This window comes from Mizuhopecten yessoensis, unplaced genomic scaffold, assembly GCF_002113885.1.
Source record: "Mizuhopecten yessoensis strain PY_sf001 unplaced genomic scaffold, ASM211388v2 scaffold7021, whole genome shotgun sequence".
Lineage (NCBI taxonomy): Eukaryota > Metazoa > Mollusca > Bivalvia > Pectinida > Pectinidae > Mizuhopecten > Mizuhopecten yessoensis.
The window spans coordinates 909,715-925,774 of NW_018406841.1; the positions used below are offsets into that span (position 1 = coordinate 909,715).

A 16,060-nucleotide genomic window follows, 5' to 3' on the forward strand; every position below is an offset into this window, starting at 1 on the left:
CTATTACCTTAAAACAAGCTTGTATAGTAAGTAGTAGATGATGTATCTTTTGGGAATTTAACTTCTTCTGAATATGATAAATTAATTGCAAATATATGCGATAGTCAAATTAATGACAGTTACACAGATATTGACAAAGACATTTCATTCTCTGGGTGCCCCAGTGCTACTTTTGTTGAGAAATTTATTAAAAATGTAGGGTAAACAAACGTTTTGAAACTTTTCTGGTTTTTTTGCAGATGTGACCAAGCTGCTGATTATATAGAGGTGCATGATGGTCTAGATCGCACACGTCCAACGATTCGCCAGTACTGCGGGACAGGGGGGTCGGAGAGCCGTGTAGTTACCTCCAAAGGGCCGTACATGTTTGTCATCTTTTCATCGGACGACGTCAACCATCAAAAGGGCTTCGTAGCATCATACGATTTCATCTCCAAACATAGCACAACGATATATACCCCATCTACATTTCCAGGTAAGACACTACACCCACATACCACATGTCCATTTCCAGGTAAGACACTGCATGATGAGTACAGGTAAAAAACCTTATTATACTGTCATCATTTGTCCAGCAAAATGTTGGCCTTATAAAGGGGTTTGGCGACCAATATATAAAGGGTAATGTTTCACGTAAAATGAGAAAATTTCACCCCGACAAACTTTCGCTGTGTGATGGTAAAATCCAAATGCCGATGTTGTTTATAAGGAAGTTTGCTGTTATAATGAATTTGCTCTCATTAAGTAATGGAAAGCAAAAAAGGTGAAAGTTAACATGGGCGGATTCGTCGAGTAGTTAACACTCGGCCTTCCAAGCAGGTGGCTGGGGTTCGATCCCCGAAGTCGCTGTATGCATGGAATATTAGAGAAAGTGTTTTTCTCCTGCCCACACAACTCCAGCAACCCAGGTGGAGTATGAAATGGTCTGGGATGGGTGTTGCGGTATCTGTGCTGTAGCATTCAAGTGAGGTGGCACTATAAATGATACCGTTGGAAGCACGGTCCCACTACAAACAGAACACAATACATCTCCAGCACACACACAGGCATACACTCATAGGGAGATATTAGCCAGGTGGCATAGGACTAGTAGTTAGCACCTGATGAGGCAGCTCCTGCGAATTCCTCAATATTGTATTGATTAATATATCTGCTAATTGTATTGACAGTATAAAATTGTATATTGTAAAGCGCTTTACTTTTTAAAATGTTTGTCTGGAGCATATCTTCTGTACTATTTCACCTGGAGTAACCAGATTTGGTGTACAAGGACATCTTGGGATGGCTAATGCAAGAAGTTGGTCACTATGAGACATATGACTTGACCTTTTATTAGGACATCTTTGGATGGCAGAGTGCAAGAATTAGGTCACTGACCAATGACCTTTAACTTTTGAAAATGTTTGTCCTGGGCATATCTTCTATACTATTTCACCTGGAGTAACCAGATTTGGTGCACAGGGACATCTTGGGATGGCGAGTGCAAGAAGTAGGTCACTATGACCTCACTGTGACCTATGCTTTGAACAGTAGGTACATCCTGACCTAAGTGTACTGATTGTTAAATATAGAAAGCATTACCTGTAGGGGACTATGTATTGCCTGGCAATTAATACTCTAATTGCCTTGTTTTTTATGAAACAAGCTTTAGAGAATTTTTTTATAATTCAGATAAAATGAAGATGAGTTTTTCAGATTCTTTCTATCATATGCTCATTTAAATCATGTAAAATTTTACGTTTGGTGATTATTAGACGACAAATATTGAAGGAAAACAGGATCATTTTTGCCGTAACTGTGGATATGGGGTGTGAATTTCTGTTCCCTGTGACATCACCATTTCATGGTGTAGTTATACCACTTAAGAGCCTGACTTTGTGATAAAAAAAAATCCAATTTTATTCCAATTCTAAATTGAAAAGTGAATGCATTTTGATAATTATTTAATGTGAAGAAATTGTAAATATTTTTCATCAACTTAAGTCAGATGAGTCGTCCTTAGAGCATTTAAAAGCAAGACTTTGACTTAATTATGCAAGATTTAATTATGACTCTGTGCAAGGGTTTTTCTCACTTAAAAAGCTGTGTAGCTTAATTAGCTACATTAACAAACTTCCGGTAAAAAAAAAAACTACTTGCACCTTATTAGCCTTAATAGATGAATTCAAACTCTTTTATTCATTTTCTGCGGTAGTTATTTACCAAAGCTAATAATGGCCCCGAGAGTGCTCCCGTACCAAAAGGAACCACTAGATGTTTTTATTTGTTCCAGGGCTCGTTAAAGTTTTTTGTTTGTGTGTGTAAAATAAAAATGCAAATGTACTTGGCGTCATCCTGCTTTTAGGAAATGAAAAACAGTTTTAAACTTTGAATTAAATAAATAATTTCCCAGCAGGAGGTATAAATGTTGGCAAGACTCTCTACACTATCTGTCAAAATATACATTTGTTGGTGTGTTTTGAAATTTTTGTTTCGAGATTATTGACTCCCCCTGTGCCCAATAACACTGCATTACATATACCCAATAATTACACCACAAAACAACGCCGCATCGCATGTATCGCCCGCGTGGTATCATCTGGGATAAACAAACACAAGAAATTGTTCCATTACAGGTGTCAAGACAGGACAGCCAAATTTGGATAGATGTGGCATTTTTTCCTCCCATTTTTTTTCTTTATATCAAGTCTTTAGATTATTAACGGCCTTTAGTGTTGCATAATCAAATTTATTGGAGGAGCACATATCCGCATTAAATATTCATGTTTAGGGAATAGTTTTAGACACTCTTACACTCGCGTGAAATTGGTATGTATTGTGTACGTCGCAGGCTTAACTGGTAGTGTGTGTACACAGTATAATTACCGGTCCGCATTGCAGAAGGAAAGTTTGACGGGCAGGGTATTAAAGTGACTTTAAGTCTTAAATTCCGTCTTGGTATTCATCAGTGAGGAACATCTAGGCCTCAGTGTGTAACTAAATTGACTTTAGGGACCACTTCCGCAACATCGGGTTTCACAAGGTTTGACATTGTCGGCCCCAGCTCTGTATATAGTAGATGGAAATATTGTGGGCCCCACCTCTGTATACAGTAGATTGTAATAGTGTGGGCCCCACCTCTGTATATAATAGATGGTTATAGTGTGGGACCCACCTCTGTATATAGTAGATGGTAATATTGTGGGCCCCACCTCTGTATATAGTAAATATTAATATTGTGGGCCCCACCTCTGTATATAGTAAATAGTAATATTGTGGGTCCCACCTCTGTATTTCGTAGATGGTAATATTGTGGGCCTTACCTTTGTATATCATAGATAGTATACATTTTTTTCATGCCTTTTCAGTCAAACTATTTTCCCAAGGAATTGCGATCGACCAGCTGATGAACCTGTTCCTGAGGCCACAGGCCAAGCCGACAGGGGGGAAACAGTTTGTCTGGCGGGTCCCTACTCTGAGGGGAAATAGTTTGACTGTTTTTAAGACTGATCAGGCATGAAACATTAACAGAACTAATACTTGACCTACATGACCAATGAAAAACAAACAGCAATTAACTGCAACAATGTTTTGTCATATATTATCTTCCAATCTTCCAATCATTGAGCCTAATGTTTGCAGCGGCAGACAAATATGTACCCTGCATGTCAGTCTTTGTAAGTCATCGGGATGTTTGAAAATAGGTACATAATGTTCATCGCATGTGACCATAATAAGAGGCCATGAGTTTTATTAAGGGGTTCAATGGTTCAGAGTTCAATGCTCATGGTCAACTTAAAATGTTTGTAGTTTTTTCACTTACCTGCGAAAAAAAATCACTAGCCATGACCATAATCCAAGTCAGTTTAAAAGAAGTACAAGCTCCTTCAATTTGGATTAAAATTACTTTCTTTTTGACAGCTAGCTGTCATTGTTGAAAGCAAGGGGCAAGGACATTTGGTTGTTATGCAAATCAATCATCATCTAATTTAAGTAAATCATGCTTTCAAATTCTATTTTAAAGAAATTGATCCCACTTTAATCCTGAAAAAAAAAATCAAAAAAAAGGTAGAATTCTTTAGAAAATAAATAGTCATTGTAATTAATTTATAACAAATGTGTAACCATCAGTAATGTACTTTACTGTACCTCGTATCAAGGCACATTTCAGGCATGCCTCAGTCAGAGGTATGATTGAGGTACATTTTATAGGTATGCCTTAAATGTGCCTAAAATGTGCATCAAATGTACCTATATATTTAACAGGTTTTAACCCCTCCTATTTTGTCCTCTTTTTCTTTGTTACCAAAAATGTACCTAAGGCATACCTTATAGGTACCCCAAAAAGTGTACCTCGAATGTGCCTTTTTTCCCCCTGAGCTGATTTTCTATCACATGTACCATATGTTTTATGGATCAAGCTCTTGTTTATAAAGTATCGGTTTAACCTTGCTGGAAGAATATAAAAACATTTTAAAATTGAAAAATGTCTATAGCCTGGAAAACTGGATGAGAAATCTAGAACTCTAGAACAAAGTGTGTTAAATGGTAAAACAGCTGTTTTCAAGTTTAAGGTTATTTTTTTTATCTTCACAAATTAAATTCTGATGGTATAGCTTCACTGACACTAACATCTTATTAAATTGATAAATTGTTCATTGGGGGAAAAGAATCCTAAAGGTAAATTTATTTTTTTACAGTGAACAAAGTAATTTGTATTATACATGTGCAATAAGAACGGTAATCCATTTCTTTGTTATCAGTACCCATCTTGATTTCGTCCCAATACAACGGAATTTGATAAATAGGAAATTGGTTTAAGAGGATGGCTTGATCGATTTGTTATCAGGTTTCTGTCTCAACAACCAAATTTCAAAAAGAAAATGTCCTTTTAGGGAAATCCCGAAGTGCACGTATAATATTTATTAACCTTTGGATTTCGGTGCAGTGTCTAGGATAATTCTAAACAAAGTTTGAAATCAAATTTGACCCAGAGTATTCTAAGGTCTTGTCAAATCCAATGCAGTGAAATGTTTCCGTTTTGATGGAAACTGACAGCCATGACCTGTGTATTCTGACATTCCACCTTATCTGACCAAAATGTTGAATTAATTTGTGTATGGTGTCAGTTTAGACAGGTTAATCTGACCAATATGTTTCACAGAGTGTCAGTTTAGAGAGTTTATTCTGACCAATATATCGTGTACACAGGGTGTCAGATAAGACAGGTTAATCTGACAAATATGTTATGTCCACAGGATGTCAGATAAGACAGGTAAATCTGACAAATATGTTGAGTACCACCAGGTGTCGGATTAGACAGCGTCCATTATATTTGGAATTCTGAACTTGCCCAGTCTATAAACCCCGAGACAAGTTTCATAAATGTTTATTAAACCTAAATATTTGTAGCCATAAACAAGGCTAACGAATTACGTAGTGCGCGTTAATTACATTGACTGACAGGCTGTTTCTGGCTCAGAAGTGATTGTCTCTAATTGGTCAACGCAAATTTCATGCCTCCGGCCCTGAACTGAACAACGGGCAAGACTCTATAGGTAGATATTGTCCCGTGTCCATCAATCTCCCGCAGTTTATTTCCGTGGATTTTATCGAGGGAATGAGACGTTAACGAGGGTTGACCGAATTAGTGCTTAAATGTATTTACAAATATCAAAGGTCAGAGGTCAAGAGGAGGTGACTGTTCGGGTAATTATGGGTAGTGTTCATGGTCAAGGTCACTAGAATCAATGCATAATTATACGACAGGGCTGAGGAACTTGATGAAGAATTCTTATTGTGACAGTGCAGGGTTTCAGGTGTACATACTGCTAGCGAAATACACCTAAATCACAGTGAGGTTGCGTAGCTGTTTCATGCCCACCTCAACGTTACAATATTCAACTTTTTCTTGTATTTCCCTTCATACTTTGTGTTACAACATAAGTCCCTGTTTTCCTGTTTTAGCAGCAGTGATCATTTTGTGTTTCATTCAAAATGTTACAGAACTCCTTATTAACTTACCACCAAAGTTGCAGGCAATGAAAGTGACAGTTCTGTCTAACTCAATAGTATCAAAGATATAAAAAAAAAAAAAAAACACTTAAAAATTCTGTTTTAATAAATTTGCCAAATTTTCACCACATACATAAGATAATGTGATTAATTATTTTATCCAGCTGATAAGGTACATGTTTCGAAGATTTGTGAATATTTACATCTGTTTAGGCTTTTAATATAAAAAAATTGACCTTGAAATTCTTAGGTAACAAAGTGTATGATATATTCAGTAAGTAACTTCATTAATCAAACTTTAACAGGAGTCTATTGAATGAGACGCGGATATTATGATTGGATTACGTGAGCGAGCGGATGATGTCCCCGAGACTTGTTTCGACTGCATGGAGACAGCCTAGTCAAAAACAACTGGGATACTTGCATGAGCAGGCTTTCTCGTAGATTAAATCAGAGATAATGTCTGCCATGCTAGATTGATACCGTCAGGCGAATGACATTTCATGTAGATTCCGTAGATAGAAGCAAACAGTAGTTTCTGTAAACTGTAAAAACATACGCATTGATCACAGATACTTCCTAACGGATATCTTTGTCCCCGCAAGGGTTCAAGCTGGCTTACCCACTTACTCACCTCTGCCGCGTCCTGAGACTCTCTAAACCACATGTTCTCCCGTTAACCGGCTTAACACAACACGCAGCCCTTATTGCCCATCATTAAAGAAACATTTCATCAGAAGAAATTCGGTCTCTGGCGATTGATTTTTTGCGTCCCTCTTCAATTTTTTTCTTACATATTTAGTATGACTTCCATCTATATATCTTACTATCTTGTAGGCATGCTCTGATGCGATCTTTGGCATTTGGCTGGAATCTGTTTCATTTATGTTTCTTTCCGACATTTATGTGAGGACATTGAATAAATATGATAAAAACTTTGGGCGTGTTTTGCACAAGATTCATATGTGTGCATAAAGAAAACTATGTGTTGGTTTGTACCCGAGGGTGCAATAAATTTTAAAGAAATTGTTTTGGCGAAAGAAAAAAAAAAATGACAAAAAAATCATTCAAGGATGATAGAAATATCTTTAAAAAAAAGTTTTGGGTATTATATTTCATATTCAAGGTCAACAACATGCTTGTCATCTATTTCTTGTACGAAATATTCAATAAATAACGTCTATCTACGCATCATTTATAATTCCAAGTCCAAAAATGAATGTGTCCCGCAAATAGTTTTATGTGGGTTCTTTGGAACAGATCTCTGATTTTATGTAGGGAAGGGTGGGCTCATACATCATGACAGTTGTACATTTATAATTCATAGAGAATAATTCCTTGAAGAAAAAAACTCCGAAAGTTTTTGTGAAATGCATAACTTTGTCACATTTTTTTTTTTATGCATATAATGTCAGCTAAATATTTTATCAACTTTGGACTCGAGAAATTGTTACCACTTATTACAGTGCAATAATTTAAAATGTTGGCTGTTGAATAATGGGAGAGAGAGAGAGGGGAGATATGTACATAGAAGAAATGTTGTCCGATTACTTTACTGCTCTCTCTAATAACACTATAGGGAATTTTCTGTGGCAAGAACAGCCGGCTGTTGACATTGTATCATTGTAAAATTTAGCACAGTGTACAGACAGGCGCTAAAATCTTACGATTATATCATGGAATCTGGAAAATATTGCTCTTTTTTTTTTCTTTTTTTCTTTTCATGCAGGCAATGCATTCAAGTGAGTTGAGGGTACTGTAGTGTTATTGTTTAACGTGATGAAGTTTTAGTAGGCACATATATTGAAACCAACATTATAGAACGGACAGTTTAGATCACCTGGTATGAATTTAATAAATGCCAGGGTTGGGCTTATATGTGGTGATGATTCACCCATTGTCTGTCCATCATCTGTCCGTCATCTGTTGTCTTTTGTCAGTCTAACTTTTGATTTAAAGAATATCTCCTCCAAAACTGATGAGCAGAATTCAACAAAATTTTGGTGCTAGCTGACCCTTCAGCCAAATTAGGATCAACAGATCCCACAAATCAAGGGGCTGATCATGACCTTCTTTGGGATTGAGGAACTGGGTAAAAGGGATCAAACTGGATGATTTGCTGCAATTAATGAACCCCTAAACTACAGAGCAGATTTCAGTCAAATTGTAGCAGTAGCATACTTACACATAGGGATCAATATTTTTTAAAGTTAAGACGCCGACTCTTCTAGGAGCTAAGGGTAAAAGGGGTCAAATTGGTTCGCATAGTATTTACTTCCAAACTACTTGGAAGATCTAATCTCCATTGTATTGGTAGCATGCTTAGTCCATAGGGATTCAAGAATGTTTGGTCGTTTTTCTTTCATTTGATATACAGATCTATGACATACAGAAAAATAAATATTACAGAGAAATATTTACATTCTGTATGCTTAGACCCATTGACAAAAATTACATTCATAAATGCATAACACAAGTGTTCATAGAATCTCAGCACGTGGGAACTGATAGTAACCTGATCACACTGCGTAATAATACACTACAAAAACAACTCACTCGGAACGACCAACCTAGATGCTTAATTCTTACATCTTAAAATATTATTGAACTGTGCTTGGTGAATATATTCACGTGTCCTGTGCTACAAATAAACATTGAATATGGAACTACATTTTGTTGTGTTATTGTTGTTGACGGTTGCTAAGATCTCTCACGATAGTGTCACATTTCCCTGCGAAAAAACACTTGTTCTCACCACTGTGTTGCACCCGTGTATAAGCAGGAACAAACCCTGTTTATTTGTTTTATTCGTTGTTATATCGATCCACTGAAAGGATTTGTCAATGTAAATATAAGGAATGATATTTATTTTTTCAACATTTATGAGGTCATAACAACAATGGGTTTTTGGACATATTTTACATGAATCGCTAACGCGATTCATTCAATATGTCCATAAACCCATTGTTGTTATGACCACATAAATGTTGAAAAAATAAAAATCATTCCTTAACTAGAAAGTGAAATTGACATAGTAAGTTACATAGAAGTAAACAAATCACCATATATAGTTACCTAGAAGTAAACAAATCACCATAGTTACCTAGAAGTAAACAAATCACCATAGTTACCTAGAAGTAAACAAATCACCATATATGTCAGTGACTGCTTGGTAATATTTGGAATTTGAGTTGAAAATTTATAAGAGGCATCACTTTATTCCTGTTGTGTTACAAAAAAAATACAGTACTGAAAAATCATCTTAATTATTCATAACTCACAAATAACATGTTTCCCTAAGGCATCGGTTCGATGAAACTTAATAGAAAAGTCTGAAATATGAAAATAGCTCAACTGAACTTGTATTTCATGGTTCCATGGTCATGGCTAAGGTCATTGTTACTATTTACAGAAATCTGTCAACAAATTCAGTGACATCGCTCCAGCTATCTCATTTCTTTAATGACTCTGGTCAAACTTTATATAAACTTCGTTATGAAGGTACCACAGAGGAGATCATATTTTTTATAAAAAAAAAACAAAGGTCAAGGTCACTGATACTTGTACTATGTAAAGAAATTCGACAAACAAGAATACTGAGAGTGGGAGTGGAACCATTCATGTCTTACCGATTTTTTTTTTTTGGTTTAATTTGATTCTTGAGTTTTCTGAAAAATCACGACAAAACAATTCTTATGCTGACACTGAATAAGCCATTAGACTATTTTTCTTAAAAACCCTACCAACATTAAATTCACCTTTTTGAATGCAACCCATGGAAACCTGTGTGTGTGTGTTTCCTCTGGGACCTGATCATACTGTTCCTTGCCCTTTGTGCGACCTTGGAGAGACTTCTAACTAAAATGCCCTGATCCCATCTGATTACAGTTGAAATTCAGATTTAATTTCCCCAATAGGCTAAAGTTTTAGCGGAGACGGAAATACATCTGATGAAGATTCGATTGTTCCATTAGCTGTAGCATTAAATTGGCCTGAAATGTCAATTTAAACCCCCCTGACAAGATTTTAAAAGTATAACGTTTTGACTTTCAGTTCTTCAAGAAATGGCAACATATCGGCATGGTCATTTTATGTTTAGCTAAATTGGCTAATTTTCAGAGAATCTCTCATAAACTTCGGAGAGGGACTAATTTTTACTCCTGTTTCAGTGTTTGTCTTTTTTGTAATCAAAGTTGATTCTTTTTCTTTTCAACAGTAAGAGAAAATTTATATCAAAAGCACAGAAGCTGCAAATTTTGCCTTGTTTAAACATCATGAATTACAGTAATGAAACTTGGTTAACATGTCAATGCAAGTTTTAAAGATGAAAAATTACACGTTTTGTTTTCATATTTATCATTTTCTTTTTTTGTCAAGTCACATGAAATTGTTCTAAATTGGAATGGACAATAATAAAATAACAAATAGCCATTTTGAACTTCTTTTCACGTTTCATTCTAAGCTTAAATTTCTCAGTCACACTCATTGAGGCTAAGATATATTTATGCATTTATGAAAAATACATATATGCAAATTTCCTCCTGATAAATATGCAAATTAATACCAATAAATATGCAAATCGTTGCAGAAGTTGGTTTGGTGCTGTTGAATTCAATTACAGTATTTACTCTTATAAATATCATTAATTTCAGCTCTGTTTTCCAAAATGCCAATAATAATGTATGCTTAAAAATACCAAGATCCTGTGTCTTTTATTTGAAATGTTATATCAATATATATTTTTATGGTTTTTAAAATTTCAAAAATATATACAATTGCAGTACCGCAAGTACTGATGAGAATTTTTAAAAGTCAAATAGGGCATTTATGAAAATAACTATGGTATGCTGCAAATTGTATTTCTATTAATGGTTTGCTTTAGCAATACTGTAGTTGTTTCCTGAAAATTTAATAATGCCAAAAAAGTTTTTAATTTTTAAGAATTCAATATTGCCTTTTTACAAGCTTTAACATTGTTAAAAGATTTTTGTAAATTAAATAATTATACAGCTTCACATATTTGTCAGTTTTGAAAATTAAGTAGGAATGCTGTAGTTTCCACTTGATTATAGATAGTTGCTGTTGCCCTTCTGTGCAGTGTTTGTCAATGCCTTTTGTCTCTACTATTTTTTTCTGTTTCCTTTCAGCTTACATTTCTGAAGATGATACCTGTGAGTACATTTTTACTCAAATACTCTAGCTTTTAATCTCTATTCAAACTGTTAGAATGCGAGACATTACTGGGTTACTTCCCTTAGTTGTACATGTACCTTTACTGTGTTTCTACCTGGAAATGTAGCCATTACTCAGTTACTTCCCTTTAATATAAAAAAAAATATCAGGTTAATTCCCTTAGATAAACATGTACCTTAACTGTGTTTCTACCTGGAAATGTAGCCAGAAAACCTGAAAACATTACATTAAAGGGAAGTAAGTGAGTAATGACTCAGTTACTTCCCTTCAATATAAAATGATCAGGTTTACTTCCCAAAGATGTATCATTTGTTGATTATTTCCCTTGTGCGACAAATTATAATTATGATGTCTGGTTGAACTCTATGCAGAGAATAATTGTTGAAATATGTGTCATCTAAAAAAACATCTATGTCCGCTTGTAAAATGCTATTTTTTTCAGAGCAAAAGATATTTTGATTAGCAATTTAGTTTTTGTGATATTTGATACGAGTAATGTGAATGTCGCTGAAACGTAGTGGTACGTATCAAGAGTAAGGGGAGGTAATCCAGTTCAATAGGATGAGTTTATTCAGTGGTTTCAATAAGCACGGTCCTCATCTTCGTCTTCCCGATTGGATGTCATCCTTCTGATTTCGTGTTCCACGATGGTCATAACTAACGTCGCAGACTGGGGAAGATAGTCTATGCCTTGAAAACAATTCATTCTGCATGCATGTACTTCATACAATTTTGACAGGCATTTTCTATACATTGTATAATAATTCACCATTAAAACCTACAAAGTTGACAGCTTCATGGTAGAAAAACGGCAGCTGCTCGGCTATTACTATGGTTATTTGTGATGAGCCTGTCTCTTAAGTCTTTTTTTTAAGACTGGTACTTTTTGTAACATAATATGGTTTTATTTATTTCAACACAGACATGAACAGAATACACCATTGAATGTTGCTCTTGCTGCGTTTAAAATATCTTCGCCAAATTATGCTGAACTCTATCTTTCCACATAAAATTGTTGTCAATAAAAAGTGTGTAGATGATATGATATGTTTATGCAATTTATACTTTTTGTATGTATACAAGAAACCATTACTAGAAAGGATCAGGGCCCGTATTCATGAAACTGTTCTCATGCTCAAAGTCTGATTTTGTGCTCAAGCCCAATTTCTTATTCCAGTGATAAATTTATGAAAAATTACAATTTTGTCAATGATCAGGAAGGATTTTGGAGAGTCTTAATTAGGGCTGAATACCATTTTCAATGTTTAAACTTGATGGTTTTATGTACATGTAGCACAGCAAGTGCAAAAACTGAAGAAAGGGAAATAACGAAACATCAGAACAATGTCAGCTCTTAATTGTTGATGACCAGAGTTTCAATCTTTGTTTTCAATCTTTGTAACCAGTGCAATACCTATTTATAAGTCTCTGTTTAAACAAATCAGATAAAATAACTAAATCTTAAATTTCAGCGAGTATCCAAGGAATTTATTCACCACAGAATCAATTTTTCCTTGATATTGGAAATTATGAATGCAGCAAATTCAAATAAGCTATAAATATGGACCACTATATGTTACACATTCCAGTTTATGTCAAGTACTTCTAGCTACAGGTACAGTGGCTGATTTGTGCCGTTTCGTAACGTCTCATGGGCGTTTTGCAAGACAAGAATAAACAAACCTCAATTCTCGTTTCATCTTTTTGGCCTGAAAAGATGAAACAATAAACATTAAAAATTACTAGATCTTGGTTTTATCAGAGCAAAAAGGCAAAATGAAGAAATAGCACAAATCAGCCTCTGTATTAAGCTCCCTTTACATTTTTCTTTAAAATAAACTGTTTGCCTTCTACAAACCTAGCTATGCGATTTGGTTTGAAAATTTGCATATTAATCAATAACTGGTCGGTTTAAAGTGCATTGAAGACTACTAGGACAGCAAAGGTTCATCTTGTGTGCTTGTTTATACCAAACTTTATGAAACATTTGTAAGATTTATGGTAGATTTTTTTTTTCTGGGACAAATGTTCAGATGGAGCCTAATTCAGATAGTATAGTCTTAAACCAAACCCCCCCCCCCCAAGTTTTTTTTTTTTTTTTTTTTCATTTTGTTCTACGGACAATAACCAGGAATGTATTGGCCAGCTTACCAGCTGTAGGTAATAGAGAAGACGTGTGATTTGTTGGTGATTGGTTGATAGGTGATCATGTGATTGATAGCTCTCCCCAGACAATTGGCCTTGTCGGATTGTACATGACCCAAAGGTCTAACTCAACCATGTATCACACCCCGACTCCGACTGGAGGGGGTGTTTGCCAAATCGCCAATAGATGGCCAAACGTCTGGGGCATTATTCGTTATTAATGACCGAACGTGGAAAACAGGAGAAGTCTTATTAATTAAATCAGAAAGATCGCCCCCTGATTGCGGTTTGCATCAAGAGCACAATTTGTTTCTCTATAAGATAAGTGTCTAGTAACTGTTCATCCTTTCCTTCCTGGTTAGTAAGCTTTGAAAGTATTCTACTAGTCGGTGTGCTTGAGGAAAAGACAAAATTTACTGTTTGGTATTTTAATACATGTATGTGAAACATCGACATTTTCTTGATTTGTCCGCTCACATTGTGAAGTTATGGCAAATAATAGTGGCAGCACCTATTTGTTCTAGGTCCGTATATTTATAAAACCATTCTCATGCTCAAGCATGGATTCTGTTCTCAAACTTACTTTCTTGAAACTCGTTTAAAACATGTGACACAGCCAAAAAAAGATCACATGTTGATACTTAAAACAGATATTCGGCTTTTAGTCTCTCCAAAATTCTTCCAAAACTTTGAGAAAATGTGGATTTTTATTTATTTATCAACAGAACAAGAAATTGGGATTGAGCACAGAATCTTGAGTTTGAGCTTGAGAACAGTTTCGTGAATATTGGCCCTATTCTCAGAATACAATCTGTCGAAAAATTGATAGTCCCCATGTACTGGCTATTGAAACTGGTAAATTTATCCAATTAGGAGGCATATGGTAGTTTAGTGGTAGGACGTCGGGCTCGTGACCGAAGGATTGCAGGTTCGAGTCACAGCATGCATGCCGCTATTTTATATCTTTGAGCAATCCACGTGTTCCAGTCTACACAGCTGTAAATGAGTATGTGGTTGGGCAGTGCTAGAATTGTAGAATGCTAACTGTGAGTGCCGAAATGGCAGAACTGGCTGTATGCTCCCGAGGGATTTGAGAAAGATATTGGCTGGTTGCAAAGGCCCTACTATAGCCACTGATAATAATTTGTGAACCGTTTTGAGACAACCTACAAACTAGGTTGTGATAAAGCGGTATATAAGAACCTCAAATTATTATTACGGAGCATGAACATCATTTTTTTCCAGATTTTTTTTGGTGTGCAAAATATTTGAGTGAATGCTTTTTCAGCCTCAAAAAGTACCTGCGCAAATTACATAGTTTTTTACGGTATTATTATTTGTCATATGTCTGCTTCAAACAAACTATGTATTTGACCTTTATGGAGTCGCACAAGCAAGTCTCAATGAGGAAATATATAAAGAGATGAAATGCTGTGTCATTGTTCTATAAAGGAAAGTCGTCAAGTTAAAATAGAGGACCATACGGCACCTAACCCTTTCACCCCCTATGCAACTTTAGTAGACTCTACCATGCATTGATATGGAGGGGTCCATTATGGTCTACAGTGGTGAAAGGGCAAAGGTAGGAAATAAAACAGTGATATAGAAAGTACTTTTAAACTACACAGTACGGATTACTGCTATTTCCTTAATATATTGTAACAACATTCAGGATAGCGAATAATTTGTTGTCTAAGATTGATCGAGGCCTAAACAAGTAGCTTCTGTGGAATTAGCAATTAACATAGGTCTCTGAGGATGTGGCGATTCTAACATACCTTCCAAACATTTTTCTTGAAATATTGATGTACTTTCACAAATACAATTCTGACCAACATGATTATACCTAAGTCAATTATGAAAACTGTGAGTTTGAGATGGAAATCATAGAGTTCACTTCAAGATGAACTTGCCTTGTTTATTAAGTTAGACATTGATCTAATAAAGACCATGGGTCTGTTGGTCGATTCAGTTCAATTGTATTTCTAAATGATTTTTTTCAAGAATTTTACGATTAATATTGTTCATTGTGAATAATGACTGGCTAAGAATTTTCACTAATTGTTATATATGCCAAAGAAAATATCTCGCATTAAAAACACGTTTTTTTTACATTATTAGAAAATTTGGAACTATTTTGTGTTGACCAAAAAATTTAATTGAATGAAGGAATTGGTATCATGCTCCACTATATCTCAATTAAGTTTTGTTTCTTAAGTACAAATTCACTTGATCTGAAAGGTTATAGGAACATACGTATTTCCACATTCTGTAAATAAAAAATCTGGTTGAAACTTTATTTTTTGGTTCAGTTATCCTTAAAACTTTCATTTCTGATTTTTTTTTCATGATGCAGTTATCCTTAAAAGGATTCTGTGATTCTGTCAGCATCATATGACATGAACGTTGCAAAAATGTAAAAATCTTTGTCAATTAATCTTAATGTAATTATCTTTAAAAAAGACCTTTACGTTGGACCACTAAAATTTCTGGCTTTGATTATCTGTAAAATCATTAATATGGAACCACTTCTAAATTGCGATGCATTTATCCTTAAATAACACTAATGTCAAATGCTTTAAACCCTCGGCACTTGTATCCTTAATAATGTCGGCTACAAGTGTACACGAGGATAATGTCGTTTCTGTAGTGCAAATTAAGCTAATAAATTGGTGTTCATTTGGATTTCTGGTCACGTATCAAGACGTCTGTGCCTCCATATATAGGG

At 35.1% G+C, this 16,060-nt stretch overlaps 1 protein-coding gene across 1 annotated transcript in view; it reads left to right on the forward strand.

Moving 5' to 3' along the window:
• The window catches only part of LOC110452976 (suppressor of lurcher protein 1-like), a 240,008-nt gene that overhangs the window by 120,861 nt on the left and 103,087 nt on the right, over positions 1–16,060 (forward strand). Inside the window, exons 7-8 of the mRNA XM_021501759.1 lie at positions 240–475; positions 11,142–11,165. Coding sequence (XP_021357434.1) covers positions 240–475; positions 11,142–11,165 — 260 coding nt within the window. The remainder of the gene's footprint in view (positions 1–239; positions 476–11,141; positions 11,166–16,060) is intronic.